Source organism: Brienomyrus brachyistius, unplaced genomic scaffold (genome assembly GCF_023856365.1).
Source record: "Brienomyrus brachyistius isolate T26 unplaced genomic scaffold, BBRACH_0.4 scaffold113, whole genome shotgun sequence".
Classification (NCBI taxonomy): domain Eukaryota; kingdom Metazoa; phylum Chordata; class Actinopteri; order Osteoglossiformes; family Mormyridae; genus Brienomyrus; species Brienomyrus brachyistius.
This window is the reverse complement of record NW_026042388.1, coordinates 434,065-446,120: the sequence shown is the minus strand read 5'-3', so window position 1 is coordinate 446,120 and position 12,056 is coordinate 434,065. Positions and strand designations below refer to the sequence as shown.

At 37.8% G+C, this 12,056-nt stretch overlaps 1 protein-coding gene across 2 annotated transcripts in view; it reads right to left on the bottom strand.

Annotated features, from left to right (window-relative positions):
• Window positions 1–1,390: 1,390 nt before the first annotated feature.
• LOC125727713 (adhesion G protein-coupled receptor F5-like) overlaps window positions 1,391–12,056 on the bottom strand; it is an 81,766-nt gene continuing 71,100 nt past the window's right edge. The window contains exons 9-26 of one of the 2 annotated variants that reach the window (XM_049004619.1): window positions 10,177–10,221; window positions 9,727–9,771; window positions 9,591–9,635; window positions 9,455–9,499; window positions 9,319–9,363; window positions 8,805–8,911; window positions 8,489–8,547; window positions 8,120–8,265; window positions 6,950–7,150; window positions 6,284–6,514; window positions 5,912–6,061; window positions 5,548–5,723; window positions 5,123–5,296; window positions 3,129–4,457; window positions 2,783–2,824; window positions 2,617–2,676; window positions 2,380–2,440; window positions 1,391–2,110 (exon numbers count right to left, since the gene is read on the bottom strand). In XM_049004619.1, the coding sequence (XP_048860576.1) occupies window positions 2,022–2,110; window positions 2,380–2,440; window positions 2,617–2,676; window positions 2,783–2,824; window positions 3,129–4,457; window positions 5,123–5,296; window positions 5,548–5,723; window positions 5,912–6,061; window positions 6,284–6,514; window positions 6,950–7,150; window positions 8,120–8,265; window positions 8,489–8,547; window positions 8,805–8,911; window positions 9,319–9,363; window positions 9,455–9,499; window positions 9,591–9,635; window positions 9,727–9,771; window positions 10,177–10,221 (3,050 nt within the window). In that variant the 3' untranslated portion in view covers window positions 1,391–2,021. The remainder of the gene's footprint in view (window positions 2,111–2,379; window positions 2,441–2,616; window positions 2,677–2,782; window positions 2,825–3,128; window positions 4,458–5,122; window positions 5,297–5,547; window positions 5,724–5,911; window positions 6,062–6,283; window positions 6,515–6,949; window positions 7,151–8,119; window positions 8,266–8,488; window positions 8,548–8,804; window positions 8,912–9,318; window positions 9,364–9,454; window positions 9,500–9,590; window positions 9,636–9,726; window positions 9,772–10,176; window positions 10,222–12,056) is intronic. The other variant, XM_049004618.1, reaches the window with a different exon arrangement.

Below are 12,056 nucleotides of genomic sequence, written 5' to 3'. Positions count from 1 at the left end.
TTGGTTTGTTTTTCTAGGACCTCTGCTGCGGGACCCGGGGTTGTGGAGTGTGAGTACAGGGGCGGGAGGGCATGTGCTCTCGCTCACAGCCTGCAGGTGCCTGGCTCTGAGGGACCGGCTCTAAACCGTTCTGTCTAGCTGAAGGTGGAATATCACTACTGCCTGTCTCAGCTTGATCTGAAATAAATGGAAAGAAACAATCCCTAAATGTGTAATTATTTAAATAGAGGACACGAAAATACAAAATCTAGGGCAATTCATTTTTTTACCATTTTCAGACTTGGACAAAAGTGGTGCATCGGTGTCTTATCAACCCAAACAATTGTATTGTAACTCACTTACAGTAGGTGGTGCTGGTGCTCTTTATCCAGGCTGCATGTTATAATAACTGCAATCCACCAGATGTCACTGTTTCAACCACATCAACAGGCAGATTGCGCTACTGAAACATGAAATCGAGTCACATTTGCCCTTTGCCTCCATTTGTTTATGACTCTTCCTGTGTGATAATTTTCAAGAAAAAAACAAGTAATATTTTGTTTCTTTTCCTGGTTCATTAAAGGTTGAAACCCCTTTAGAACCATCTGTTCATGGGCCCCTGCAGTTGTACGCCTGCATGCACTTTCTGTACGATTAACATTTAAATTTATTTGGTTCTTTTGTTTGTTTGAATATTTTTTTCACACCGAAGAGAGATACCATTTTGTCCTTTATATTACCCACAATTTATCTGAAGATCAGAAATAATTAAGAATTTATGATTCAAAAAAATATTGAGTGAATGAGGAAGGGGGCAAATATTTTGTCAAGATGCTGTAAGTATGCTACAGGGACAGGCAGGGCGTGGGGACGTGGGGCCACTGATTTTCATGCTGTAGTTATAATCGAGTCCTTTGTTCAGTAAATCACATTTCGCTCCTCTCCCTCTGTACCATCCCTCAATGATTTACTTACTGCTGTCATCACTGCTCATGTGCTGAACAGTAAATATTGTAGGTGAATTGCCACTCATACTTTTTTCATTTTTGAAACAGATTTTTAATGAACCAGCTGTAGCTGCCCTTGGCAGTGTGTCTGAACCCAGGCATGTCAGCTGCATGGTGCTGCCAGGATACTGCAAAGCCCTGCAAAGAGCCCTGTTGGCAGGCCGCTGTGCACCAGGACAAAGCAATCAGCACCATGCAGGCTGGCAGTGCCTGTGGTTTCCTCACCTCCAGCCTAAAGAAGTGCCAAGATGACTATTACTACCATCGGGGGGGGGGGGGGGGGACAGGCTCCCTGGCCAGGCTTAAGTCCTCGGCTGAGAAGAGGCCGACAGAGGAGACAGAGCGGAGCCAGATGTGTGTGCCTGGGCATTTGCAGGCCACCTCCTACCTGCTGGGGGCCCAGGAGGATAACCGGCCCAAACAGTCCTTCACCTCATCGCAAGCTCACATTTTGATACAGTGCTCCATCGTCTTATCTAATGGACTTTACACTTTCTGGGGCCCTTGTCTGCACCTAATGTCTCTGAGTCTTTCTGCCTCATGACAGAACTCTGTACCAACCGGTCAGTATAGCAGAGTACCAAGCTCAAGTAATTAACTGGAGCATTGAGCAAGTGTGAATTTTTAGAAATTAATCATATTCTGAACACTTTCAGATTTCAGGTCTTTCTTCTTATTCATACACATAATTGGATTCCAGATGATTGGTAAATATTTTTATTTGTTAGGTCTATTGTTCCCTGTATATACAACATATATTTATGTGAGCATTCCTTGCATAAACCTTCTCACATTTCACAGGTTTATATTGTTGCTAATGCTTGTTTCAAGTAAAAAACAAAAATAAAGGAAAAGTGATTTAATACAGTGTCATAATGTGAATGTTAATATAATGTGATAAATCTGTCAATATACAGTGATAGGAGGGTGTCAGATATGAAAAACATCTCAAGAATCTATATGGAATTAAATTTGTAAATTGTGGTGATGCAAATCCAAAAAATCCTTATATGTTAATGACTTTTGTCTTTTTAACTAAAATTTTTGAAGAATAGGTTCATCACTATTGACGAATGCTTCGTAAGAACCCTGACTTGCTGTAGCGCTGGAAACATTGTACACGTCTGAAAAATAAACATTGGATGTTTTACTCCACATTGCAAATCACAGAGATTAAAATTTACTTATGACAACTAACATAACGAATATGCCATCCTCTAGAAACCACTCAAACTGTGCGATTTTCTTTTATTAGACTCTGACATAAACTGGATATAAGAAGGGAAATCTTCCATATCATTATCATACAGATACAAAGCATCCAAATCAGCTCTTGGAGTTAATCTCAGTAACATTAATAAATAAATTATTAATATGTAACAATTTAACTTACTCTTTCCTCTTCGTCTAATACGGTCAGCCAAAGAGGACAAAGATGGACCAGCATTTGTGCTCTGTTAGACAGAACATAGCAAACATCATTTATCTTCTCTCTGATACTTGAAATTGCAATTTTTGTCACATTTACTTACGGTAATCCAATTTCTAAATAAAGCATAATAGAGCACTTGATTTTTTTCTGAGTATATCTCCTCTAGCTATATGAAGTGAATAGCAATGATGCCATTACCTTTGTTCCGGTTGAGAGCAAAGGCAAAAATGCAAATCTTCCAGCGATTGCTGATCGAATCTGTCCATAAAGAAAAGGGCTCTATCATGTGTGTGTCATACATGCCAATGTATAATAAAATAAAAATTTCCAATAATATTACAGGTACAGAAATATAAGCACTTACTCTGCTGTCTATGAGCGTCCCAAACACTAAAATGAAGCAGCCCTTAAAAGGAGTTTTAAAAATAATTGTTAGTATTTACAGGATGCATATGAAAGAATGATTCTGAAAAATATTTGAAAAGTATGTTCTGGTATTCGAATAACATAATAGAATTCTAGAACTCCAGTATTGTTTATTTTTACAGATTTTTGGAAAGTTCACACCATTTAAATAAAAATTTAATGTCATAAAACAATAAGAACAGGAATTAAATATAAAATATAAAAATATTTTAATTTAATTAAATTTATTTAATAATTTATTTTAAAAAAAAAATTAAATATAAAAATAAAATATTTCTACATACCTGAAAGGCATTGAAGAGTGTAAATACAATCTGGATTCCAAGATTTGTAGGTTCCACCATGGTCCCTATGCCAAATCCCCAGGTGATGCCAAAGATGGGAGTCAAAACAGCGACACACCTTGCGATGACCACCAGAGCATTCTTCTCCTCAGACTGACGGTTCTCACCAACTCCCCTCATCAGTAATTTAACCAGAATCACAATTAGAATGAGCAGGTTCACAAAGACAATGATCAAGGCTGGAATCACAAATGCCAGGAGGGCTTTAGTCTGGTACCAGTTCAACCAACATACGCCATCTTGCCCGAAGTAGCCATTTTTGGGGGCAGTGACTGCAATGGTGATTATGGCAATGATGAGTGGTGCCCCGTAGCCCACTGTGAAGGAAATGGCCATCATAGTGCGCTTTGACATGTGGGAGAAAACCATCATGGTACGGTAGAAGAGGAAGAGAGCCGAGATCAGCATCCAGAAGAACAAGGCAAGATAAAAGAAGTGAATGAAGAAGGTTGCAGCACTGCATGCATTCTTCGGTGTGTTCTGGCCTGACACAGCCGCTCCAATGATGAACCATATGTCAGCAATCAGCAGAGACAGAGCAATGTTCACTATAGCGACGTGTCGCATGTGTGCCGTACTGTTCTTAGTGACAATGTTCCACACAGATGCTTCAATTATAAGGCATAAGACCAGGCACCCCACTGATATGCCAACTCCAATGTACGTGATGTAATCCAGAAAAGGGGAGTTGGGTACGAAAGGTGACATTAATATCGAAAAGGAAGTCAGATGGTTACAGGAACAGGTGACATTGTCATCCGTTTCAGAATCCAGTTGACATCCAGTTGAGTCCCATCCCCCGATGTCATTAAAAACTTTGAAGTTCCAAAACACACACTGGTTGCTTCCCTTTGTTTTGTTTCTTTTATCAAACGTCATTGAAACGTTTTTAATGGTTTGATTTACATAAACCAACATGACGATTCCATTGATAAAATTATTTGTAATTTTTCCATTGGTCCTGTTAGGTAAGACAAAATCAAGAGTCGTAAAGACGACGGTTGTGATACTTGTGTTGTTGGGAAGACCTTGACTTGGGATTAATATCTGAGACAAGTTCAAGCTTTCCTTGAAAGGGAATGTTAATGTTGTTTTGTTTAACTGAATGTTTGGTTTAGTTATATTAACAGAATCACTTGAAAGACTCTTTGTAAAGTTTTCTACTGACTCCAGGAGAAGAGAGCTTGTATCTGTGTTATTGCCGTTCAATTGAGTCCATGAGTTCCTCGTGTCATTTGACACTAAAACCGATACTGTTTCCAAAATATCCTGCAAAGAGTAAAGAGAAATGTAAACATTGTTACATCATGTCACGATCGTGGTAAGCGAGCGCGGCGGCGATCGTGCGGAAGGAGCAGGCAGGCAAGCGGGATATGGGAAAACGGGGGTTTATTCGGGGAAACCGGAGCAGGACGGGAAACAGACATTGACAACATCAATGACGGACAAAGGACTCGGGTAAGACACGGACTGAAATACACAGGACTGAGCAAATAAACTAGATACAGCTGGGTACAATCGGGAGAAAACACGTGGGTAATCAGGGGGCGTGGCACACAGGAGGAGCGGACGAGCCGGGCATGACACATAATATGAAATCAAAATTCATGATTCTAAAGAAGATTTGGAAACAAATCTAAAGCTAGTCATTGTTTTAAGTGTAATTTATATTGTGTTTTAATATTGTGCTCTTAGCATTTAACAACTGCTGTTTTCCTGAGAATTCTATTTTGTTGGCCTGAAATATAAACAGTATATTTAATCAATAAAACTCTAATTTGTATTAAAGAAGTACAATTTCGTAAAAACTGTACACCATAGAGCACAATTTTCAAGTAGCGTGTTAAGTGGCAATTATCTTGAATTGCTTCTAAGTAATTACAAACCAGATCAGTCCAATTCATTCTGTCAGAAATGTAGGCATTTCAACATACTTCCATCATACTTATGCTTGTATTTCCTGAAACATCTGCTACGTTGTTCAGTATGGTCACAATGGTGGAAATTGTAGCCGGTGACTGTTCTATGTCTAGTTGAAAACTGGTAGTGGTTGTGTTAAGGTCATGCACAAACAATGGCACATGATCTGAACCCAGTTCAGCTAATTTCTGTGAACAGAGAAATAAGTAAGAAAAAAAATGAACAGAAGAATTTTAGATAGGACAACCTTTCTCAAATGAATATCCATATCAAGTAACAATACTTTGGAGTTCTCCTTATTACTTTATCATTATGCATGATGTGTGGAAACATATTGTAATTCTTCAGAATGACACAATTTATACATAATCAGTATATAACCACACTGAGTGAGCAGTACAAGGGGGTGGACAGACGATTAGTATTCAAACGGTGCTACCTGAGAATACTGCAATAGTGTCACTATTGGGCTGAAGACACAGTTGTCCTCCGGAAATGTCCAATTTGGCTTTACACAAACCGCAGTCATGTTGCCCATAAAATTAGCTGCACAGCCAAGAATAGACACACTTCCATTTGTACCGACACCATATGTTGTGTCATTACAATCAGGAGCTGGAATAAATAAAAGTGAAGTTGGATTAATGCTTTAAGCTGCTATGAAGAGCAAACACATGCTTCCACTGCAATTAGATAATGTGTGACAAAGTATATTCCTTTGCTGGTTTTTAATGAACGGAAAAAGGAAGGAATTGTAATTCTGAATAGGGCTGGTTGTCTTGTAATACATAAGACCGTCACACCTCCACTGAAAAATGTCACTTTTACTTCCTGTTGAGCTGCAACGGTGCCCCCAAGTTTTGCTCGGCATGTGAATGTTTTTGTTACTGTTACTCCACATTCTGGAGTAACACGAGCACTGGTGCATTTCTCAGTCATTGTGCCGTTTGATTCTGAAAAACACAAAATATCACAAATGAACGAATATCAATCCAAATTTACACAGCTGCAATATTCAAGACAATATACGTTTTTGTTACGTTGTCATTATTTAACTTACAGTAATGTAACAGGTAAAAGGTATATTCAAACCTATGTGAATTCAGTGTTTACAGAGTACACCAGAGTAGTGAAACTAGACACAATACAAAATACAAGTAAATAAAAAAAAATACCTATGGAACTATTTACAGTTTTTCCAGTGGAATTGTCCACCCATTCTGTTATAATCGCATTGATGTTGTAGTACGTAACACAGCACCTCAGTGGGACATTTCCATTGTCACATTGTGCATTAATGGATGACTGGTTTAGCTGGATTATGGGAGGAATGTCTTCAGTCACTGAAAGGTTTTCCTCATGGGTGAATGTCAAGAAATAATTTGTCAAGGTAAAGTTGTACAACCCTTGGTTTTAGGGAGAAAAATATTAGCATTAATTAATTTTAAAATATATCGACATTTTTCTCCCTATAAAAAAAGTTGACAGACAGGAAAAAGTATAATGACAAATTATGTTGTTCTGTTTTTACTGCTGTATAGCAATAATTATTTAGCATGAAAGTATTCTTTTTCCAGACACACCTTTCCTTACAAACAGCAAATATAATTACTAAATATAATAGCCATAATATAAAAAGCAAAGTGTAACACTGCTATTTACAATAGCTTTAAGACCTACTCTGGGAAACTAACTCCGAGGCTGCAGTTATAACTGCATCCTCCTGTCAGAAAGTCAATAATTACCATCGCACCATTTCTGAACATTTCATAATCAGCATATTCATGGCGCCCTGACCAGGACAAGCAGTGGGAAAATAAATAGAAGAATATTCTACTTACCATTGTCAGCAATACTCATGTCCTTAACAGTTAGTGTGGGAGGTGAATTGGTGATTGTGTATTTTGTATTATTTGAAACAGGAACACCATTCACAAACCACGACCCATTTCCTGTTTGTAGTGATTCTGGAACCTCACACGTCAACTCAATGGTGTATCCAGGATATATAATATCAAAGTTCTTTGTAAAAGGCACATTTGCTTAAAGACGTCAGATGTAAAAAGACAAAAATACATAAATTTAATATACCATCACAAGAACAAATTCATTTAGCCTTGAATTAAGTTCCATATTTATTATTATTATTATTATTATTATTATTACTTTTTACACTGCCACTGTGAAAGCTGGATATGTTTGCATAATAAAGACACGAAAGAATAGAACTTTTTGTGTGTTATTGGCTTAAGCTCATTGTGTTTATCAGTACCCAACACTTTTTATAACCAATTCATGCAGAAAACCACAAAATTCCAAGGGGTTCACATACTTTTTACTTTGACTGTATTATTAAAATAATCAAATAAATGCTGCGTTATCTTAGACAATTCATACAAAGGGAGGGAGAGGAGATTCCTAATCTTGCACATAGTGAAAGTACATTATTCCTATAGTTGAATATATAAAGCAATTGTAACTTCAGTGAATGAATGAAGCAGATCATCCCAGATTACGAATCAGATTCATGATTTATTTACGTTGTTGGAAATATTTTTTGACATTAAGGTATAACTAATACCTACAATAGAACCAGGCTGCTAATTCCTGCTCCTGGAGATCTTCCACCGTGCAGAACTTAGGCGCAGTGCTAATGACACACAGCTGACACAGATAATCGGGGGTTTCAGTAGCATCTCTGTACTAAAGCCAGCTATGTTGAAGCTACGATGGCTCCAGTACTGAGGTTTTACTGAAGGACCTGATAATCTGTATTAGGTGTTAAATTAGCAATGTGCCTAAACTCTGCAGGGTGGTAGATCTCCACGAGCAAGACTGGGCAGCACTGGCCCAGATCACCACCAATAGCTATGGAAAAAGAGTGACTAAAGCTTGCAGATAATTCTTCACCTTAGTCCTCATGGCTGTGATTTCTTCAAGTGCACATCAGATAAATCCTGTATATCATTTTGCAGGGAGAAACCATTTAGCGCCAGTGATTTTTATCTTACCATAAATAACTCCACTGAAAGAACGTGGATCAGTATTGTAACCCAGGGCCTGAAGATCAGCTGCAATGTTACTGTCCAGTGTTGCAATCTCAGTGGAATTCACACTGTTTGTCGCCATTACAAAGTCTGTAATCACACTGCCACTCCTGACAACCACAACACAGAAGCATAATCTTAATTACAGAAATATTGAGTAATGTGTTCTGGGATTTAAAAGGAAATATGTGTTTGCAAAAGTGCATTCAAAAAAATTAATTGCTACTACAATATTTTCATTACTGCACCACCACCACTACTACTACACTATTACCACTACTACTACTACACCCCACTACTACTACACTACTTTGTTTAAAAGAGAAAATGTACCTGAATTGAAGGACTTCAACTTGAACAAATCCATTTATGTGTTTGTAATTTGAAATGAGCTGGGTATAAAACAGTAATGTTCATGTTAAACCAAGTGCATACACAAATGCACTAAATGCCAAATTAGCCAACAGTAATATGTACTGTACAAATAGCAAATATTGTTCTAGAAGTACAGCAAAGAAGAGTAATACAAAACATTTAATTTTAACCAATTAAAAAAAAAACTAAAAATGTATTATTTGATATTATGGGTCATTGAAAATAAATAGTTTAGAATTATTTGGATTTATTTTGTTGGAGAATGGACACTTACGACTGGTTCAATGGCCTCTTTAAATGTTCTGAAGATTGAACTTGACTGATCCGTTAATTTTTTGTCAAAGTTTTGTTGAATTTTAAATGACATCTTCCACGTAAAATCTTTAGAATAAATGATGAATACAAATGGAATGAAAAATTATTTGGATGAAAAGAATCAATAAATCTTATGTAAAATTAAGAAATAAAACTATAAAAACAATGGAATGTAAGAACCTGCTAATTCTAGTGTTCTTTCATAACTATGACCTCTAACTAAATAATTACATTTTACCATTATATACCAATAAATCAGTTTAAATAACTGTTCTTCTTGACTAAAACTTAGAAGACTACTGACAATGAAGGTATGATTTAAGGCATTTAATTTTCACTCTTGCCGTTGAGCTTCATAAGCTTCATATATACAGGTGGGAATGTTCCCAAATTCGACATGTATAATCATATAGATTTCCAAAATATAATGACTCAGACATATTGGACAATCCATGAGAGAGTATGATACGTACTGCTTGGTTTGAGGGGAGCAGCAGTGGGTCCTTTAGTGGGAGAAGCTAAAGGCGAATGACAAATGGAGGATTATAAATGGAGGAAATATAAAGACTCAGACATATTGGAGAATCCATGAGAGAGTATGATACGTACTGCTTGGTTTGAGGGGAGCAGGAGTGGGTCCTTTAGTGGGAGAAGCTAAAAGCGAATGACAAATGGAGGATTATAAATGGAGGAAATATAAAGACTCAGACATATTGGAGAACCCATGAGAGAGTATGATACATACTGCTTGGTTTGAGGGGAGCAGGAGTGGGTCCTTTAGTGGGAGAAGCTAAAGGCGAATGACAAATGGAGGATTATAAATGGAGGAAATATAAAGACTCAGACATATTGGAGAACCCATGAGAGAGTATGATACGTACTGCTTGGTTTGAGGGGAGCAGGAGTGGGTCCTTTAGTGGGAGAAGCTAAAGGCGATTGACAAATGGATGATTAGTTAAGACAAAATTCTAGGCAGCTAACACACATACAAAGAGAACAGAAAAAAACTGGGACATTTCAAGCAGTATGTAGAAATGCTTACAAGCAAAATTAAACATCAGCTTAGGTGAGAATGCACTCAAATTCTGCATATACAATCCTACAGACTTCTGAAGTAAAACGAATCAGACTGAGGGAATCTATGAGAGGAAATCATGAATGATGGTAAATAACAGGTGTTGTGTCTAGAGGTGAAATGTGTATATTTGTGAGAGAAAGTAAAGTAGCTAAGAATATGTTTCAGTTCTGGGCTCATAATTTTTCATATTTCTTAAATGTAGTGATTCAGATCTGGAAACAAATGACAGGATCTGATGAAGAATGGTACATACCTGTTGTTGTATACACTGTTTGAGTGGTGCTGCTCATTACAGGGTCTACAGGAGACAGAAAGGACAACTGGATGATTAGCTAAGAGGAAATTCTCAGTAGTTCAATGCTTGTGGAGGAAATAGAAAAAGTCTGATTAGCTAAGAACATTCTCAGACATCTCCTGCTGTAAAAATGTGTTATATTTAGGAGAACTTTGGGGGATAACATGAGGAAGACAGGAAAATTACACTGATATTGCACTGATATTGAGGCTTTCTGAAAATGTCACAAGTCAATGTTTTCTCACAATACAATTACTATTTGTAAATTGCTAAAATGATGCAATCTGCATTGTTTCAGTTCTTTAAGTTTGATGACTATGGGTTGAAAATTAAATAAGACTGCATATGATGACTCAGACTTCTTAGGTAATCCACGAGAGAGGATGATACATAGCAGAGACATTTCAGGCAGTGTGTAGAAATGCTTACAAACAAAATTAAACATCTACTTAGGTGAGAATGCACTCAAATTCTGCATATACAATCCTACAGACTTCTGAAATAAAATGAATCAGAATGAGAGAATTCATCCAACATACTTTGGGAGTCATATGAAAGTGACTTTGTAGCGGCTCGACAATTCTGTACGGGAAGCTTGGAGTGGCACAAATGTAACCAGACCGCAAATATGCCAGTGTTAAATTAACACTGCATGGTGTTTACATGGGACCACACCATTCAGTGTTAACTTTAACACTTTACAGTGTGCAGTGAATGTTGTTTTTACAGTGTTAATATTTATTAACTCTTATAGTGTTCAGCTTACAACCTAGAGTGTTAAGGCAATGAGTCTCCACCTCCACATATTAATATGTGCACCAGAAGTCATGAGGATCAGCAGAGCCATCCCAGATTTACCCACCATCATGATAATGACTTTGAGAATGATTCCTGGTCTTAGAGGAAAGTCTTATGAGGAGAGGTTAGCTGAGCTGAATCTGTTTAACCTCAAGCAAAGGAGACTAAGGGGGAACATGAACCAGGTATATAAGATTCTAACTGGTCGGGATGCTGTTCAGCCAAATGGCTATTTTAATATTAGTTTAAAGACTAGAACTCATGGAAATTAGTGGGAGAACGTTTTAAAATGAATTTAAGGAATCACAGTGTCATGCCCGGCTCGTCCGCTCCTCCTGTGTGCCACGCCCCCGGATTACCCACGTGTTCTTTCCCGATTGTACCCAGCTGTGTCCTGCTTCTTTTCAATCAGTCCTGTGTATTTCAGTCCGTGTCTTACCTTAGTCCTTCGTCCGTCATTGATGTTACCTGATGTTTGTCGCTGCCTGTGTTCAGTTCGACCCCTGTCCCGAGATTAAACCCCGTTATTTCGTACTCTGCCTGCTTGCCTGTTCCTGCTCGCTCGCCTACCTGCACGCTCATCCAGCGATCGCGAGCGTCCCGTGACACACAGCATGTAGTTGGAGTATGGAATAGTCTTCCTGTTCGTTTAGCGCAAGCTAAAATCCCGGGTTCCTTTAAATCAGAGCTAGATAAGATTTTAACAACTCTGAGCTATTAGTTAAGTTCTCCCCAAACGAGCTTGATGGGCCGAATGGCCTCATCTCGTTTATAAATTTCTTATATTCTTAAAGCAAATTAAAACAAGTAAATGTAAATTGCGGATCAATTAATTTTATTCCTGGATGTGTCGCTTTGATTTAGCTGAAGGATCTGTCTGGGTTTTGTGTTGCTATCTTAATGCCTGTCTTACTGTCAGACTGCCGTTTTTTAAAAATTACACATACAGTAACCATAGGTGTGAAATCTCAGGGTTTCCTGCCGCCACCATCCCCCGGTCAAAAAATTTACCATCGCAACCTATGCCACCCCCAAGTAGG